General features: G+C 54.8%; 1 protein-coding gene across 3 annotated transcripts in view; it reads right to left on the bottom strand.

Annotated features, from left to right (window-relative positions):
- Positions 1-17,670, bottom strand: part of Pxn (paxillin) — a 54,201-nt gene that overhangs the window by 4,755 nt on the left and 31,776 nt on the right. For 2 of the 3 annotated variants that reach the window (XM_059248859.1, XM_059248860.1), the window contains exons 2-6: positions 6,572-6,798; positions 6,172-6,281; positions 5,702-5,838; positions 5,412-5,613; positions 4,238-4,373 (exon numbers count right to left, since the gene is read on the bottom strand). In XM_059248859.1, coding sequence (XP_059104842.1) covers positions 4,238-4,373; positions 5,412-5,613; positions 5,702-5,838; positions 6,172-6,281; positions 6,572-6,798 — 812 coding nt within the window. Of the gene's footprint in view, positions 1-287; positions 597-802; positions 1,070-2,041; positions 2,876-4,237; positions 4,374-5,411; positions 5,614-5,701; positions 5,839-6,171; positions 6,282-6,571; positions 6,799-17,670 lie in introns of all 3 variants that reach the window. The other variant, XM_059248861.1, reaches the window with a different exon arrangement.

Genomic DNA, 17,670 nt, shown 5'->3' with positions numbered 1-17,670 from the left:
CCAGGGAGGAGAGAGAGAGAGAAGGCATGGGGCAGGAGAACGGGAAGTAAATACTGAGGCCTTGACAACTGCAGGCCCAGGCAACAAGGGCAGAGATGTTTGTAGTTTCCAGTATGGGAATGCCTTCCTCTGCTGAAAGTACCCCAGGGAGAGGCCGGGGGTGGGGCTGATTTCCTGAGATGGTGTCTAGATACCAGGCTGAGGAGGACCCGGGTCAGGTTCTAAGGAAGGACTCAGTTAACACAGGGCACAGTCAGGACAGGAGCTGGGACTCCTGGGAAGCCTGCCTGCATCGGACGCAAGAGTGGGTCCTCGCTGGTCTGGCAGCCCACAGACCTCATGATGTGCGGTACAGAGGTGAGACCAGGAGGGCCACGCCCGTCCTCCTCCTGGGGCTTTGCCCCTGCACTCTGGACCCCAGAAGAAGCACAGGCACCAGCCAAGGGCCCTGGACAGGAAGGGGTGGGCAGGCTGGGCCGGAAAGGAGAGCGGCTGGCCAAGGTGTCAGGGTGACGCTGGAGCAAAGGGTCAGGAGGAGGAGCCACAACAGAGAGGGTTCTTCTCAGAGGGATGGGAGAGTCGGGAGGGTAGACGACCTGGGAAGAAGAAAGGGGAGAGAGATACGGAAGGCAAGAACTCGGCAGCAGCCAGCTGAGGGCAGAGTCACGTGGCCGGCCTTGTCATAAGCCATGAAATGCAGAAACCACCCCCCTGCCCCCAAAATCTTTTTCGGCCAGCACTGGGGCCGAGGAGACCTGCAGAGCCCACTTCCCAGGCCCTGGCCCCAGCGTCTGCTGGCTACCTTCTCTACCAGCTGCCCCCCGGCCCGCCTCCCACGCGGCTGCACAGTGATGACAACGCCTTCCGTCAGCCAGTCCTGGGTAGAGGCCTCTGCCGCCTCCTCTGCCTCCAGCTGGATGCCCAGCCGGCCCTGCAGCTCTGCAATGAGCCGCTCCTGGGATGGGGTCCTGCTCAGGGTAGCAGGGTCCAGCCGGCGGCGAGGGGAGGGCTCCCGGGACATGGGATGGATGTGGCCTGTCTCCCGGCTCCTCCTGATCACAGAGCGGATCTGGGGGGGGGGGGGGAGGCAAAGCTGTCACCGTCCCATTCCAGGCAAGGTACAATGCCGTTTAGTCCACACTAGGGTGTCAAGGGGGGGGGCGGGGTGAGAGCTGAACAATGAAGAGCAAAGCGGAGGTGGAGGACACAGGAAGCAGTTAGGGCTGGCCCCGGGTACAGGCTGAAGACAGTGGCGTGGCCCAGCAGTCACTTCCAAGTCGGCCTCGAACCTTGGACACAGTACTCAACTTCCAGGGACCTCCACCTCTCTAGCCTTAAAATGGGATAGCAGCATTTTCTTGGCTAACCTCACGGGGTTACAGCACAAGAAGTATTGGACGTTCCTTTCCTTCCTTCCCTTCCCTCCTTACAACTTAAATAGGAAAATGAAGGTTCCTCTTTTCTTTATACCTTTTAACCAGTGTTTTTCCTAGTGTATACTGTAACTTACTCATCATGTGCAGTGTTGGGGGGGGAGGGCATAAAGTTTGAATCATACAAGAAACAAGTAAGAGCCGGGCAAGATGGCACCCAACTATGACGTGAGCACCCAGGAGGCTAAGGCAGGACCGACAGCCAGGACTGGAGGAAGGAAAACTACTTTTCAGGAACTATCTCATCTAATCCTCTGGAGGACTTGGAAAATGCACTATTATTACCCCCATTTTAAAGAAGGAAAGCTGAGCCTCTGGGCGATTCCCCAAGGTCCCATGTGGTTTTCACCATTCGGTTCACGGGCACAGGCCCTTCTAAAGGCGGTCAGTCTTAAGCAAGCAGGAAGTGGAGCATCACCTCTACATGACAGGGTCCAGGGAACGGCACTGGCCCGTAGGATCAGTGCCCAACACATCCTCAGGGCCACCGTCCTTGGCACTTCCTGCCCAGGCAGACATTTGTAGGGGCTGCATGCAGTTAGCAAGGAGTGGCCCACACTCAAGTCCTGCCAGGGTCATGCCTAGTGGCTGCACAAGCTGGTGCCTGCCTGGCCAGCGGTGGAAATCCTCTCCGAGGTGTTGGGTGTGCCCAGGACCATGGCATGAGGAAGCTCCAGCTCTTCCTTCCTGGCCTCCAGAGCGGCTTCGGCGGTACCTTCTGGGTTCCTTGGGTTCTCGAGTGCCTGGGTTGGCCCCTCCAGGCTTCCCCTGCAGGGGATCTTTCCACCTAACTGCTCCTTGTCAGCTGGGGCATGGCAACTGCTTCCTGGGGCCCCTGGTTCTGACTGTGCTCGCTCCTGCTGGCCACATTCCTTGGGGAGACTCCAGGTGTCTGGGAGGACAGCCTGCCTGTCCACTGCCACAAGAGCTGGCTCAGTCCCTTCCTGAAAGCTGCAAGCCACTCCATGAGGAGTCTCAGGCCTGGATGCTGTCACAGCCTGTGGCCATCTCCAAATGGGAGCCACAGTCTCTTCTGAGCACACGTTGTTGGCCAGTAGCTTCTGAGATCCTGTGCTCACAGCAGGGTATGGAGTGTGGCAGGGGGGAGTCCTAAAGGGCTCACCCCTTGAGTCCATGAGGTCATTCCTAAGCCGAGCCTGGCTCTTAACACCAGATGATTGCTGAGAACCCTCCACAGAAGGACACCTTGAGTTCTGAGTGTCAGATGTCCCCTCGAGACTGACCTCATCAAGCTTTCTGGGAGCTACGGAAGGTAGAAGGACCTGACTATTTCCTTCCCTGCTGAGGACCTCTGGGGTGTGGCCTCCAGGGGAGGATTCCGTGGGAGGAGGAGGAGGAGGATGAAGAAGGGTGAGGGGTGGGGACGGAGCAGAGCTGGGCAGCAGCCCCTGGGAGCTCAGCACCACAGCAGAAGAGCTAGTCTGGAGGAGAAAGATAAAGGCAAAGAGAGAGACATGGGGAGAGAGGTGAGGCGACAGGAGGGCACGCCCCGAGTGTTCAGAGAGCCGCCATCCACACCGGCTGCAACACTAAGACACAGAGTCTTTGGAAAAGGGTCCAGCCCCAGAAGTGCTTGCCCAAGCTCCGTGTCCTCGCACCTTAGGAGACCCGGGCAACAGAAAGCGGTCACAAAGCCACGCTTACGACGTCACCCAGAGTGAGCACCAAGGGGACTTACGATGAGCTGCATGATGGGGAGAGAGTTCCAGAACTGGTTCCGGGTGCAAACCAAGGGGAAGCTGGCTTGGGCACCAGCCCCATGCTCCACCCACCCACCCTATCTCCCAGCTCACTCCAGCTTCCCTGTATCTCAAGTCCTCTCGCTAGGGCTCCACAAAGCAGTGTAGCTTTCCTCGTGTGCACTGGGCTACAGGTCTAAGGAAGCAAGAGCAGCCTTAGGGGACGGGCACCAGCACAGCCAGTGCCGGATCCTGACTTGCTTCTCACTGGCTGCTCATCACCATAGCAACAAGGCTTCCGAGCCCGGACTCCACCCACCACCCAATCTCCCACCTCCATGTGAGCTCCAAGTATGAGTCCAGCTGAAGGGAGGCAAGAGGCACCTTCTGGGCCAAGAATGGACAGACCGCCTGGCTCCCTTCTCATATTCCCTAAATTGTGCCCCAAAGGTCTCTGGCTGACCCACGTGGAGCTGAAGTCAGCAACTACTGGCGAGTTCTGTCAGTATTAATCCCTATCAAGGTACTACATCTTCTAAATAAAACGTTGTGGGCTGGCAGGCCTGGACAGCCTGGGAGGGGAAGGTGGGACACATCATGCTGACCGGCCAGGCCCTTGGCAGGTTAGGTTTCCCACAGACTGGGGACTCGGGCCTTAGAGAAGAAAGTGGAGAGTCGAAGCGAGCCGCCCGGAGACGCTGGTAAATCCCATCCCCAAGGCAAAAGAAAGCGGGTGTTCTGAGGACAGCTAGCGTGGGAGACACTGCTCTGGGGCGAGTGACCTCTCAGGCATGGGATCCTGATCCCACGGGGCCCAGCAGGACACACCCGCCCTCACCAAGAGCAGCTATCAACACAGGGCTCTTTGTCACTGTGTCCCAGCCTCCTGATTCCCTTGACCTGGTGGCGGGGATCACCAGGAGAGGGAGGAATGTCCCAGCTAAAAGCGGCTCTGATTTCTCTGCCTTCACTGGCTGCTAAGGAGCTCAGTCTCATGTACTACCTAGCCGCTCTCCCCCACGGCCCTGAGGAGTTGAGGGCCATACTGAGGTAGAGTAAAGGATGGGGGGAGGGGGCAGAGAAGACAGAGGGATCGCAGGGCACCTTAAAATCTGACAGCGAAGCCATGAGCTCGTCCAGCTCCCTGGTGGCAGAGGAGGCTGAGATGCGTGTCTGCTGTTGGCTGGAGGTGACTCGCTGTGGGCTGCTCATCTCACCCTGGTTCACAGTGATGGCCGGGCTGCAGGGCAGGCATGGTATCAGTGTGGAGCCCAAGGGCCAGCCCCAGGATCCACAGGGGACCAACCACATCAACAACACCTCTGACTCCAGGGAAGGCCACTAGCACCCACCACCTCAGGGATCCCCATCCCTGGGAAAGAGCTACTGGCTAAGAAACTGCTGAGGTGAGGTGAGGTGAGGTGACCAGAAGGCAGGCAGGTGGCTCAAACAGCACCCCTACAGGAAGAGAGGGGCAAGCTCCCCTGCTGAACACATGAAGCACCACTGTGTACCCTCTACAATACTGTACACAGATGAGAGATTATTACACATGATAGGCAGGTGTGGTGGGCTGAGGCAGGAGGATGACTACATAGTAAGTTCCAGAACAGTCTGGGCTATAGAGTGAAGCCCTGCCTCAAAATAAACAAGCAAGACCTGATGTTATCAGGTGTTTCCTGTGAGGACCACAGTTACAAGCCAGTCCCCCCAAACATTATATACTATTTGGTCTCCCTCTATTTACTGTGTGGAATCATCCCCATTATTCTTGTCTGCTCGACCTATTTTACAGTTTACTTTGTATTTTTGCGCCACGGTTTCATGTAGCCCAGATTGGCCTGGAACTCTCTTATATAGCCCAGATTGGCCTTGAACCCGCAATCTCCAAGTCTCGACCTCCCAAACGCTGGGATTGTAACCATCTGTCACCATATGCCTCACTTTGGGTTATTCCAACTTATAGAGGGAAAGAAAGACCTGAGAGCTGACTGTAGTAACTGGTACAGCAGGATTTAAACGCTGTGGTACAGCAGCAAACCTGTGCTAACCGTCTGAGCCACAGACGGCCTCTGCATGCACAACACCTGACTCCGCTGACTGATGGTGGCCGGTGTGGCAGGGATGGGACCCACGCGGCTCACACTGTATCCCCAGGGCCTGGCAAGGAACAGACACTTGAGGGAACAGGTGACTTCAGGGCTGAGCGACAGGTACCACAGCGTGGGGAGACTTTCAAGAGCTCCCCCAGCCTGGGGAGAGCCCAGTGGGTACTCACACGGGGCTGGGCACAGAACTCTCCAGTTCATCCAAGAGGCTCTCCACGCTGGGCCGAACGTCCTCCAGGCCCCGACCTCCATTTCGCTTCGGCTTCTCTTTCATCAGAGGCCCCGTTTTTCCTCCCAAGGAATTATTGTTCTCTGGGATGCCATAGAGAGGGCTCAAGGCTCCAGGCAGTGGGGGGCTTGAGTTGGCCTCATCTTGGAGATAAGGAGACAACATGGTTGCTCATCCCTCAGTCCCCCAGGAACCCGAAGGCCCACACATAGCCTGGAGCCCCGGTCGTACCTGCAGGGAAGCCTGGAGGGTTATGCTGTACAGCATTCAGCTCTAGTAACAGACGGTCAAGTTCAGAGAGGTTGCTGCCCAGGGAGGAGCTCATCACGGTAGGTGAAGGCTCCGCTGACTTCTGCTTGTTGGGGAAGCTTCGAGAAGCAGAGGAGAGAAGTGAGACCTTCCTGCCTGGCACTGGATGTGGCTGGCAGGCCCCAGAGTCTCAAGGCCCCAGGGGTGGAATGTTACAAAGTCTCCTCAGCGAGAGTGGAGGGTAGGGAAGGAATGTGGCGAGGGGAGGAGGAAGAAAACTTGCTCAGTTCCTCAACTACACAGATGCTGTGACAGCCCAGCCTGTCGCCGCGGCACAGAGAGGGCAGGGGGCAGCCTGGCAGGGCCTGGCAGGGCCTGGGGGCCCTCTGTAGTCAAACCCATGGCCCTAGGGTTCCCCAGGAGCAGGGCTGACGCAGGGGCTGGGTCTGTACCTGTACACGTGCTCTTCCTCGCCTGCTCGGGAGCACAGAGAGACGTCCTGGGGGTTGGAGGCACCGCAAGCTTTAGCACTGGAGCCGAACACTGGCGACGGGGACGGAGGCTGTGGAAGAGAGAGTCCTCAGGCCTCCCTCTCCCCACCGAGACACAGGAGCAGGAGACAGGAGCAGCCGGCCACCCCCAGGCAGCTCCTGCTCACAGCCTGCCTCGCCAGGGAATTTCCACAGCTGGTCAGGTGATTAAGACTTGGTCACTGGCCCCTCACATGGTACGACTGGGGCAGCCCAGGACCCCAGTCCATCCCCGATGGCTTACCGTGTCCTTGGCAGATCAGCTCCTTTTACCCCTAAGTGCTCCCCGCCCCGCCCCGGGCTTCTCAGACCCCCGCCTTACCTGCTGGTGAGTGTATCGGTTGCCACTAGGCTGCCACTGGTCTAAGGGGTCAAGGATCGTGCCATTGAGGGCCTCGCTGGATGGGGGCGGCGGGACAGGCGGTGGCACCGCAATCTCCTGGTAGGTGTGGTTTCCAGTTGGGTAGGAGTAGGGGGGCTCCTCTGACAAGAACACCGGCCGTTTGGAGATGTGGGAGGTGGTCGATTCCAAGTCCGCCAGCAGGGCGTCTGCAAAGGGAAGGCGTCACCGCCGGTGAGAGCCGGCCCTACTGGGCACCTCCACGGACAGTGCCCGGCCTGCCGAACTGAAGAGGTCCTGTCTGGCAGGCACCTGCTGCATCCACAGACGTGACCTGGGGTTCCCACATCTGATGCCCAGTCCCCTCCTCCCTCAGCGGTGAGGTGTCTGACAAGGAGGTACTGCTGCCTGGTGTAAGCAAGAAATGTCGCTGGAACTCTGATTCTGCCCGCAGGGCAACTGGGAGAACCAGGCGGGAGGAGCCCCAGAGTCCTGTCACATGCAGGGGAGGTCTGGGGAGACAGAGCCCGGCCCTCTCTGAACTTCCAAGCCTAGGCTTCCCCATTCGAAGGCAGGAAGTGGCCCTAGGGAGCACCTGTCCTCCAGGTGGGAACAGAATTCCATGCTCTAAGCTCCTCCCTAGGCCCCAGGCTACGGGTATGGTATGTAGAGAGGTCAGGCTGGCATGAGGCCAGCTTGGCAGTTGCCACCCCCTCAACAAGCTGGGGGCAAGATTGCTCTGCTGAATGCTTCTGCCAAAGCCTGGCAAGCAGCCCAGCCCTAGAAACTCCAGGGCCCGACTCTGCTTTTAACACGGGGGTGGGGGTGGGTGCAGCTGCAGGGGCAAGAGATGGAGGTATTGCGCCTTCCTGCCGCATGCCTCCCGTCTCGGGACCCTCCTCCACAGTGCCACGGCCTGGGTAGAGTCCAGCCCCAAATGCCACACCCTCCTTCCTGTACCGCTCCCAGACTTGTTCACTCTCAGCTTCTGGTGACCTGCTTCCCAGGCCCTCTCCAGTGACGATCAAAAAAGCAAAGGCTGCATTGGTCACCATCTACTAGGCTCGGTGCGAGGCATCTGCACACGCGGTCACAAGTGCCCCTTCGGGTGACCTCAGAGGCCGACCTGTTCTCTTTAGAGCTGAGGAAAGTAGGTTTGGAAGTGCCCCAGGTAATAAAGCAGGAAAGGGCAGGGTCACACGACTCCTCAGACTCCCCAAGCCCCGGACACCAAGCCTGCAGAGGCTGCAGTGGTCACAGTGATAAGGGGATACCAAATCTAAGGAGCTGAGCTTCCTACACGCCAGGGGCTGCAGCTCCCTCAGCTGTCACTCTGATCCTTGCTGGCAGCCTGTCCCCACCCCATTCCCACAGCAGAGAAGAGGGAAGCAGGGACCTTACCGAGGCCTAGGAGGCCATGCCCTCTCCTAGCGGCCCCGATCACCCGTCACTAAGGTGGGCACACCTACCCTTGGCTCCTGCTGTATGGTTGGACGAGAACTTCTTTCGAGGCCAAGACCCTGGGTCCCAGTCTCCTCCTGATGAAGAAATTCTGCTCCTGTGGCCCCTCCCCGTCCAGGTCCCCTGGAGGAGCTCTGACTTCCTGCCTCCAACAAACCGGAAGTACAGGGAGTCTATGTGTGTCTAGGTAAGGGCATAAAAGGAACTAATGTCCAAAGCCAATCCCAGAGGCGTCTCTAGGGCCACACCTGCTGTCCATTTCCTCTGGGCCCAACCCAAAGTAGGCGGAACCCCTCGCCCCTCTACCTCCATCACGGCCTGAGCCTGCTGGGAAACGCTGCATGTTCTGCATGTTTCGCGGAGCAGGCCACAAATACAGCCCTGCTGGGACCGGCAAGAGCAGTGGTCAGTCCTGAACATTTACCAGGGTCAGGGGTTCACCTGTGGAACTTGCCATGCCCCCCATCAACACTACCATAGAGGGCTAAGCTGAGCTCCCCACTGCCAAAGCTGACTAAGGGAAACATTCCCTCCGTTCCAAACACTCCACAGAGGACAACAGCCTTCCCTGCTGGACAGTGAATCAGGGATTCCACTGCCCACTCATCAAGGCCCCGCACCCTGCACCCACGGGGTGAAGCTGTGTCTGGCTTTATTGGCTGATGGGCTGGATTCTGCTTTGATTTCGTCCTTTTTCTCTATCTTTCAGGTACTAGAGAGAGAGAACCTGGAGCCTTGTGCCCAGTAATGTCCACCACCGAACTACACCCTACTGCTCGGGGTCTTGAGACAGGGTCCTGTTACGTAAACCAGGTGGCCACAAACTCTCAATTCTCCTGCCTGAGTCACCACATCCAGCTTCCACGAGCCTTTTTCGTTTGTTTATTTTCTTGTGTGCGCGCGCGCGTGTGTGTGTGTGTGTGTGTGTGTGTGTGTGTGTGTGTGTGTGTGACGCTCACCAGTGCAGGTCTATGTGGAGGTTGGAAGTCTGTCAGGTATGTTCTTTTATTACATGCTCCTTTTTTTTTTTTTTTTTTTTTTTTGGTAGACTGCCTTTTTACCTTTTTCTTTTATACTGTATATGTCTGGGGTATTTTGCCCACATGTTTGTTTATACACTGTGTGTGGGGGGGGGGTGCGCACCTGGTGTCCACAAGGCCAGAAGATGGGAACTGAACCCGGGTCCTCTAGAAGAGTAGTCAGTGCTCTTAACCATTAAGCCATCTCTCCAGCCACTATTCATTCATTCATTCATTCATTCATTTATTTATTTTTAGCAACATGTAGGGGCTAGCGGTCGTGACACTTTTGTTGGTTGCTTGGTTTTCTGAGACAGGGTATCTCTGTGTAACCCTGGTTGTCCTGAAACTCGCTCTGTTGACCAGGGTGGCCTCGAACTCAGAGATCCACCTGCCTCTGCCTCCCGAGTGCTGGAATTGAAGGCCCAGAAGACAACTTTGCAGAGTTGGTTCTCTCCTTCCACTTTACATGGATCCAGGTACTAAACTCACGTCACCAAGCTTACAGCACCTTGACCCACTGAGCCATCCTGCTGTTGTTTTAGAGACATGGTCTATGTCCTCCTGGCTGTCCTAGAGCTCTATGTAAAGCAGGCTGGCCTCGGGGGCTGGAGAGATGGCTCAGAGGCTAAGAGCACTGACTGCTCTTCCAGAGGTCCTGAGTTCAATTCCCAGCACCCACATGGTGGCTCACAACCATCTGTAATGAGTAATGAGATCTGGCGCCCTCTTCTGGCCTGCAGTTATACATGCTGTATACATAATAAATAAATAAATCTTAAAAAAAAAAACAAAACAAAAAAACCAGGCTGGCCCAATACCTTGTTTTTTGAGACAGGGTTTTACTAAACTGGCTGGCCACCGGGTCCCTGGGATCCACCCGTTTCTACCCCCACGGCACTGAGGCCCTAGACACACACCGCCACACTGGGCTGTCACAAGGGAGCAGATGTGCTAAACTCAGGGCCTCGTGCTTGCACACCACACACGTTATCCACTGAGTCACCGGCCGCGATTGCGGCTTCCTTCCTTCCTTCCTCTCAATCTACGGAGAGGTTCGGGGCCAGCAAGATGGGGTAGCGTGTTTGCTTCTGTATCTGAGGGCTCGAATCTGATAGACCCTGGAACCCACATGGTAAAAGCAAAGAACAACTCCTGTAAGTTGTCCTCTGACCACACACACACACACACACACACACACACACACAATCAAATAAAATATAACTTGAAAGAAAAAGGGGGCCTGGAAAGATAGCTCAGGCGTTGTTAAGAGCCTGCACCCAGTTTGTTTCCAGCACCCACATCATGCAGCTCACAACCTACTCTAGGGGTCTCTAAGCCTCTGGCCTCTGCAGGCACCTGAGCTCGAGTACACAGACACACGCAGACACACACTCAAACACACAGTCAGAAAGAAATCTTTACAAATACAAGAGCAGAGAACCACTCAGAGTTTACAGAGGAGCTATGCGGGGTATGGACAGTAGATGGGAGGGCCAGGTCCCAAACTCAGGCCTAGCTCAGCTGTGGGCCTACTGACCTCATCTTTGAGGCCCACTAACCACTCAGGTATCTGTGCTGGAGAGAACTTGCTGAGAAAAGAAACCTCTTTTCTTAAAAAATAAATAAATAAATAAATAAATATATATATATATATATATATATACACACACACATACATATATATGTGTGTGTGTGTGTGTGTGTGTGTGTGTGTGTATATATATATATATATATATATATATATATATATATATATATTATTTGGGAGAGATACTTCTACAGTAAGAACACCGGCTGCTCTTGCAGAGGACCTAGGTTCAGTTCTCAGCACCCACAAGGTGGCTCACAACCACCTGTTAACTCCAGTGACAGGGAAAATCCAACACCCTCTCTCGGACTCTGTGGGCACTGCATGCATTTAGTGCACCTACATACATGCAGCAAAACACCCCTGCACATAAAATAATGTTATTATTTATTTCTGTGCATGTGCGCACGTCAGAGGACAGTAGAGAGCGCGACCTCTCCTTCCGCTCTGCGACAGGGCCTGCACCGCATGTGAGTTTCTGTGCTGGGATTGCGAACGCACGGATTTACGTGGGTGCTAGGGATGGAGCTCAGGCTGGCAGGCTTGCCTGACAAATGCTGTTACCCACTGAGCCGCCCCTCTGGTCCTCATTGTGAAGAGTTCTTACTCTGCGGTATTGGAGAGGTTTATAAGGGCCGGCCCATGTGAAATGCATCAGTTGTGACCTCTTTTACTTTGTGGCATTCCTAAAAAAGACCCTTGGTTTTTTTTTTCTGAGTAAAACCTGGGTAAGATGTGAAGGCAGCCAGGACCAGAGCCACAGAACAAGAAAGGAGCATCCAGCTGGGTGTGGTAGCGTTAATCCCAGCACTCAGGAGGCAGAGGCAAGAGGATCTGCCTGGTTTGGGGTCAGCGTGGTCTACAGAGTGAGTTCCAGGACAAACGGGACTACATAGAGAAACCTTGTCTCCAAAACAAACAAACAAACAAAAACTGAAGAAGAAAAGAAAGGAGCATTCAAAGTGCTCTGTGTGTGTGTCTCACAGAGAAGCACACTATTTCCCAATTTCCTCCAAATGTTTGCTACCTGAGAGAGGAACTTCAGCAGGTACCCTGAACAAGCACAGCCTCTGACATGGCTTCCTCCTCTCTGCACCCTCAGTCCTTGCCTGGTGGCTGGAAGAGGACTTGGGGTCCCCATGCCCCAGGGCTCCCCACAAGCTGCTAAAGGAATATAGGAAGCAGCCAAAACACAGACTGCGTGCGACTCTGGAGTCCTATGCTGTAGATGCCTAGCATTTCCCGTAGGCAGCAAACTGGTTAAAGGCTAAAGTCCTCTTGAGCGCAGCAAACTCCTCCCTGGCTTGAGTAAACACAGCCAGAAAGAAGCTCCGCAAAGGAGTCTGTCTACCTGCCAGGAATTTCCCCCAGACTTCAGCCATGGCTACCACCTTTGCCTAGCTCTAAATATACAAAGGGTACTGGAAACTCCTTCACCTCACACCCAACGGCCCCTTCCTTTAGCACAAAGGTCAGACACAGACCCACCACTACCTGCATCCTCCTCACATGCTAGCGAGACCTTAAACTTCTTCAGCATCACACTGCTCAATGGTTAGGTCCAGGCCTGACACCATCTCAACTCAAATGCAGGCCTCAAGCTTGAATCCACGGAAGAGGGAAAGCAGAGGTCACTGAGCAGGACTATGCAAGCCTGTGTACAGAAGGGCAAAGAGAAGGTAGGCAGGGTGTAAAGTGCCCAGCGGGCCAGGGGCAAAAATCACTGCGCTATGCACTACTGAGTAAGGGAGTGGACCATCTGCCGCTGACCACCAGAGGGAGCCAATGGTCCACCACCTTTCTGCCATGGGGCCTAACCTCAAGCAACCGCAGAATTTTCTTGCTGAGTTGGGGAAAGACTAGGGAGTCCCCAGCTAGAGTGAGAAGTTTCGGTCCCAAGACAAGCCGGCTGAGCTAGAGGCACAGAGCTGGCATGTAAAGTGCCTGAGTGCCAAGATCCTGGGCATGCAAACTAGGACATACGGAGGTGTGACTGAAGGGTAGCATGAAGTTCAAGGGCCCCACAGGCGCAGGGACACAGTCAGTCACTTCTCCTCCCTGCAAATGCAGGGTGCAAGCGCCCCCATTTCTATTTTATAGCCTGTGCCTAGCTCAAGCAACCACTCAAAGCAATAGGGGCTTCAGGCCAGGAGGCTGTTCCAAGGCAGGCTGGGTAACACAGTGCACAGGTGGCCAGCAGAGACAAAGAGGCCCTCAGCCAGGTGTGGCAACACACTCAGTAGGCTGAGGCAGGAGGACTGCTGTAACCAACAGGCCAGCAGCCAGAGCTACAGAGCAAGACCCTGTCTCAAAACAAAGTAACAACAACGATAATAGTTAAAGCAACTAGGCTCTAGTAACTAACCGAGATAGAAACGGAGAGGTCTGCAGCCCTTCACACGAAGGCAAGGGAGGTGCCTCTGGGCCCACAGCCTACCTGAGGAGGAGCTGACACAGGGGCTCACCAGACTGCTCTGACCACATTCCTCGGCAAATGCTGCAGCTGTGCCCTCAAGTCTCCATGCCAGCACAGAGCTGCAGGTGCAGGGACCCCGGAGTCCCCTCGTGCCCCCAACATGAGGGGTGTCTCCCAGACCACCTTCTGAGGACTCAAGCTCATCAACAGATACAAAGCAATCGATAATGGATTAAAGAAAATCAGTGGGACTAGAAAACAGCTCAGTGGTAGAACACCCTCCTTCCCTCCGTCCCTCCCTCCCTCTCTTTCTCTCTCTCTCAAGGTTTTAAGTTTATTTATTGGAGGAAGAAGAGCATTCAAATGCCCAGGTGTGGATGAGCAGGCCAGAAGACAACTTCCGGAGAGTCAGTTTTCTCTCTCTACCATATGGACCCCAGGGACTGAACTTAGGTTAAGTACCTCAGAACTTGGTAGCAAGTACCTCAGAACTCTTGTTTAGCAAGCCAGGGTTCAATCCCTAGCACCTCCTCCCTCCCCCCAGGTCCCCCACCCCCACTCCCCGCTCCAACACAGAGCAAAGAAGTCAGGGAGGCTCTTACACAAGCTGAGCCCTAGCGTGTCTTAGGTATGTGATAAAGACCACAAGCTGGGCCCTCCCTCCTGGCGGTCCCTAGCCGTCTTAGGTATGTGATAAAGACTGTCAAAAAAGCAGGGTCCTGACGCTGACCAGGTGCCAAGGGAGGGGAATCAAAGGTCCACCCAAGAGGATTCCAGCTATGTGGGAGAAGGGGTTGGGCCTGGAGCTCTTCCCCTTACCTCCCTGAAGGTCTCCGGATGGTACAGCCTGCATGCAGGAATTTGGAGACACGCGGCCGGCCTGCTCACTAGCTGAACGGGTGTCTCGGACACCTAGCCGGACACGCATCCCAGAATGCCATCGTTTTCAGCACAGGACAGGGATCCAACAAGAAAACAGGCACAAAGTGACACTTAGCAGTCCGTGACTGGGAGGTGCTGGGCTGACAGGAGCTCCTGCCAGATGAGAGGAAAAGACCTCCCAGTCTGAGGACAAAGAATGCCCCACTAGTGTGGGACAGCGCAGGCAGGACCCTGGAGGGACACCTCTTGTGATGGCTATTCTTGGTTATCTATTTGACTACATCTGGAATTAACTAAACCCAAGCGGCCGGGCACACTGCTTTTCCTTAAGTAAATCACTTGAAGTGGGGAAACCCACTTTTAATCTGGATCTTTTTTTATTTTTTATTTTTATTTTTATTTTATTTTATTTATTTATTTTTTTTAACTAGCACCCTCTGTAAGAGCAGCTATTAACCACTGGGCCTCTCCAGCCCCTCATCTGGATCTTCTGAGGTGGGAAGGGCCACACCTTCTGCTGGCAGCCTATATAAAGGACAGGGAGGAAGGAAGCCCTGTGCCTGCTCGCTCTGGCTCTCACTGGCAAGACCGTTCCTTCCCTGGCATTAGAGCCTACATCTTGGGGACTCTGGTGTGTAGAGGACACAGGGTCCTTGTGCTCACAGATAAGCACTGGGAAACCACGAATGTGAACTGTGCAGGCTGTCTCCTCAATGGAAGGATGTGTACCTGTTTTCCACCAGAAGGCTGGGAGTGGACGCAGTCAACAGCCTGGTGATCTGTGCTATCTCTAGGCAGGTCACACCCGAATCCCCCAGACTCTTCCCAGACTTATCTAGAGCACAGTTTCTCAGTCAATAAAACCCATCCCTAGGGGAGATGTCACATGCGCTTTGTAGCTTGGTGACTTCTATGATGGCCTAGGCCACACCAGATCTTCTCTTGGCCCTTAAGCTTGTGGAAGAGGTCACAGGTACTTTGTGAAAGAGTCCCCCTGTAGTTTAAACTTTACTGTGGTAACTGTCACCAGGAAACTTCTTTCCAAAGTGGCACTGTACTAAAATATGTCTTTAAAAAAACTGCCGCCGGGCGGTGGTGGCGCATGCCTTTAATCCCAGCACTCAGGAGGCAGAGGCATGTGGATCTCTGTGAGTTCGAGGCCAGCCTGGTCTACAGAGAGAGTTCCAGGAAAGGCACAAAGCTACACAGAGAAAGCCTGTCTTGAAAAACCAAAAAACCTGCCTGGAGTTGGACTCTAGAAGTTTGAACCAATCCCTGCTAAGTCATGTTGAGCCAGACTTCCTTCTAGCCTCATACAGGTAGTTAGGATAATTACTCCACCGGTTGTGTGTTTGCAGGGAGCCCCACACCGGGATATACTTAAGACCAGCTGAGATAGCCAAGCTTGTGGACCAAATGACTTCTAGATTCCTGGATCTTCCGACGGTAGACGGCCATCGCTGGACTACAGGACCGCAGCCTGTAAGCCACTTCATATATGGCCTTGAATATACGAATATATATTCATTGTGTAAGTTCTGTTATCTAGAGACCCTGACTAACACCCCTCACAACAGATCTCTACTTCTGAACCGTGGCTGGGACGGCAGACATTAAGCCATCTTTCCCATCCCTTTCCAGCTGCAGGCTGCTCTGCCTGGGCCCTCACCACCCCGGGATCCACTGTCCACATCTCCAGGCTTTAGCAGAGAGCTGGTCCTCAGGTTCTCAGGGAGGCCCACTCACCGTGCCGAGAACAGTCCACAGCAGCTCTTCCCAACACCTTTCTGCAACCCAGCTTAACTCATGGCCTGGGGACGGCCTGGCACAACTTCCTTAGCTAAGCTCGGGAAAGCAGATGGGAGGAAGGAGCAGCCACACGCCTCCTGGGTGCCCAGGCAGTAAGGGACTGCCACACCTCAGGGCTTTCCCAGTGGCTGGCTGTCTACGCCTTCAGCGTTGTGTGAAACCTGAATCTCAGACACTAGACTCACAAGTACCTGCTATCCGGACCCAGCAGATGTCTAAGCGGCCTGCCTACCTTGTTATGCCCAGAAAAGGGCTCAGTCCCCTGCTGGTCACCTGGGTAGCCCAGGTGACCTAAGTGTCACAGGACTGCCAGACAGAGGGATGTAAGCAGTGAGGGGGGCCCAGCCTTCCCAAGGAAGGAGCTATTTAAACAGCAAGACCGGCTCAGGGATGGCCCGTCTCTGGCCCCTTTGGTGAGACTTCTCCATTAGGAAGGACAGAGGAGTAGGAGGAAGGCATCTCTGCCCCTCCTCCCCCCATGGCTCCTAGTGGCTGTCCCCTCAACCCGCCAGAGCAGGAGAGCAGTTAGAGGAGAGGTAATCTAACCCACAGCGGGGTACTTTTATTCAGTGAGTAACTCCTCAGGAATGGGGAGCCGGGTATATTTATCCTGGTAACAGTCCTGTCCTCAGGGAAGGCAGCTGTGGCCAGCAAGGGCCAATCCACAATGAAGATCCCTGCCCCTACCCAGCCCAGGGACCTAAGGCTGCAATACTCACTAGGACCTCAACCTTTTATATGGGGTTCTACCCCCCACCCCCACCCCATCAACTGTTTCCTCTCCACGAAGGAAGCTCTAGAGATCGGCAGCCTTATTCTATCTCGCTGGAAGAGAAGGCTGGAAAAGGACGAGAACAGCCAGCCAGTATAAAGAAGGGGCTGGGATGTCGTGCTGTGGGCCGGACTGCGGAGGGCCCAGCAATGGATCAGATACCTACCTGCTTGTCTTCCCTATCACGTAAAATTGGCACAATCTGATTTGCCCCCATGTCTGAGCAAGTTCTACGGAGGGAAAACAGGGTCACAGATGAGCACCGTGAGCTCTTCAGGACTTTGTCTAAATCCAAGACACTGCTGTTATCTGAATCACAGATAGGGGCTGCTCTCCCCATGGGGACAGAGGAGATGGGATCGATACCACAGTGTCACTTAAATATTTCATAGTCATGCCTGCAGGTTATGAAGACTCAGCCACCCGGCTTCCTTAGCTGACTCATGCCTCACTCAACAGGAACTGGCCCGAAGGAAGTGTGGGCCCGGGTGACATACAGGAAACCAGGGGAAAAGGCTCTGGGGGCTGACTGGTACAGAGGCTTCTTCCCAGTCTTCAGGTGAGCCCCGCCTGCCAGGGGATCGCTCACGGTGAGTGTGCGAGCAGGTACCCTTTCTTTATTGGACGCCTGGCTTTGGACCCAAGGGCACAGGGCACAGGTGAGCCGAGACAGGAGAAAAGAAAGGCTGGGGGGCTACTGGGAGGTCACCCTAAGTCCCAGGACGAAGCCCAACTTTGCTGGGTCTCCCCTCTGAATTAGGTACTCAGCACCCGCACAGGCCCCACTCAGCAGGCCCCAGCTGTTGCGGCCTCCCTTCCCGAGTGGGTTCCAAAACTTGCCCAGAAGTAGTGAGAAGTAGAAGTCGCCGGGCTCACCTGATGCTGGGTCTGGCAACACACCCAGGTGAGGAAGCAGCCACCTCATACAGTAAGAACTAACTCATCATCAGGGTCCCTCCCTCACAAATCCCAGAATCCCAGGGATGCGTTTCCTTGGCCATATTTTATGCACCTCTTCTGCTCATCCAGACACTCTAAACCTTTTTTGTTTTGTTTTTCGAGACAGGGCTTCTCTATGTAGCTCTGACTGTCCTGTAACTCGCTCTGTAGACCAAGCTGGCCTCGAACTCC

Source organism: Peromyscus eremicus, chromosome 23, assembly GCF_949786415.1.
Source record: "Peromyscus eremicus chromosome 23, PerEre_H2_v1, whole genome shotgun sequence".
Taxonomy (NCBI): domain Eukaryota; kingdom Metazoa; phylum Chordata; class Mammalia; order Rodentia; family Cricetidae; genus Peromyscus; species Peromyscus eremicus.
This window is presented reverse-complemented; position numbering and strand designations above follow the sequence as displayed.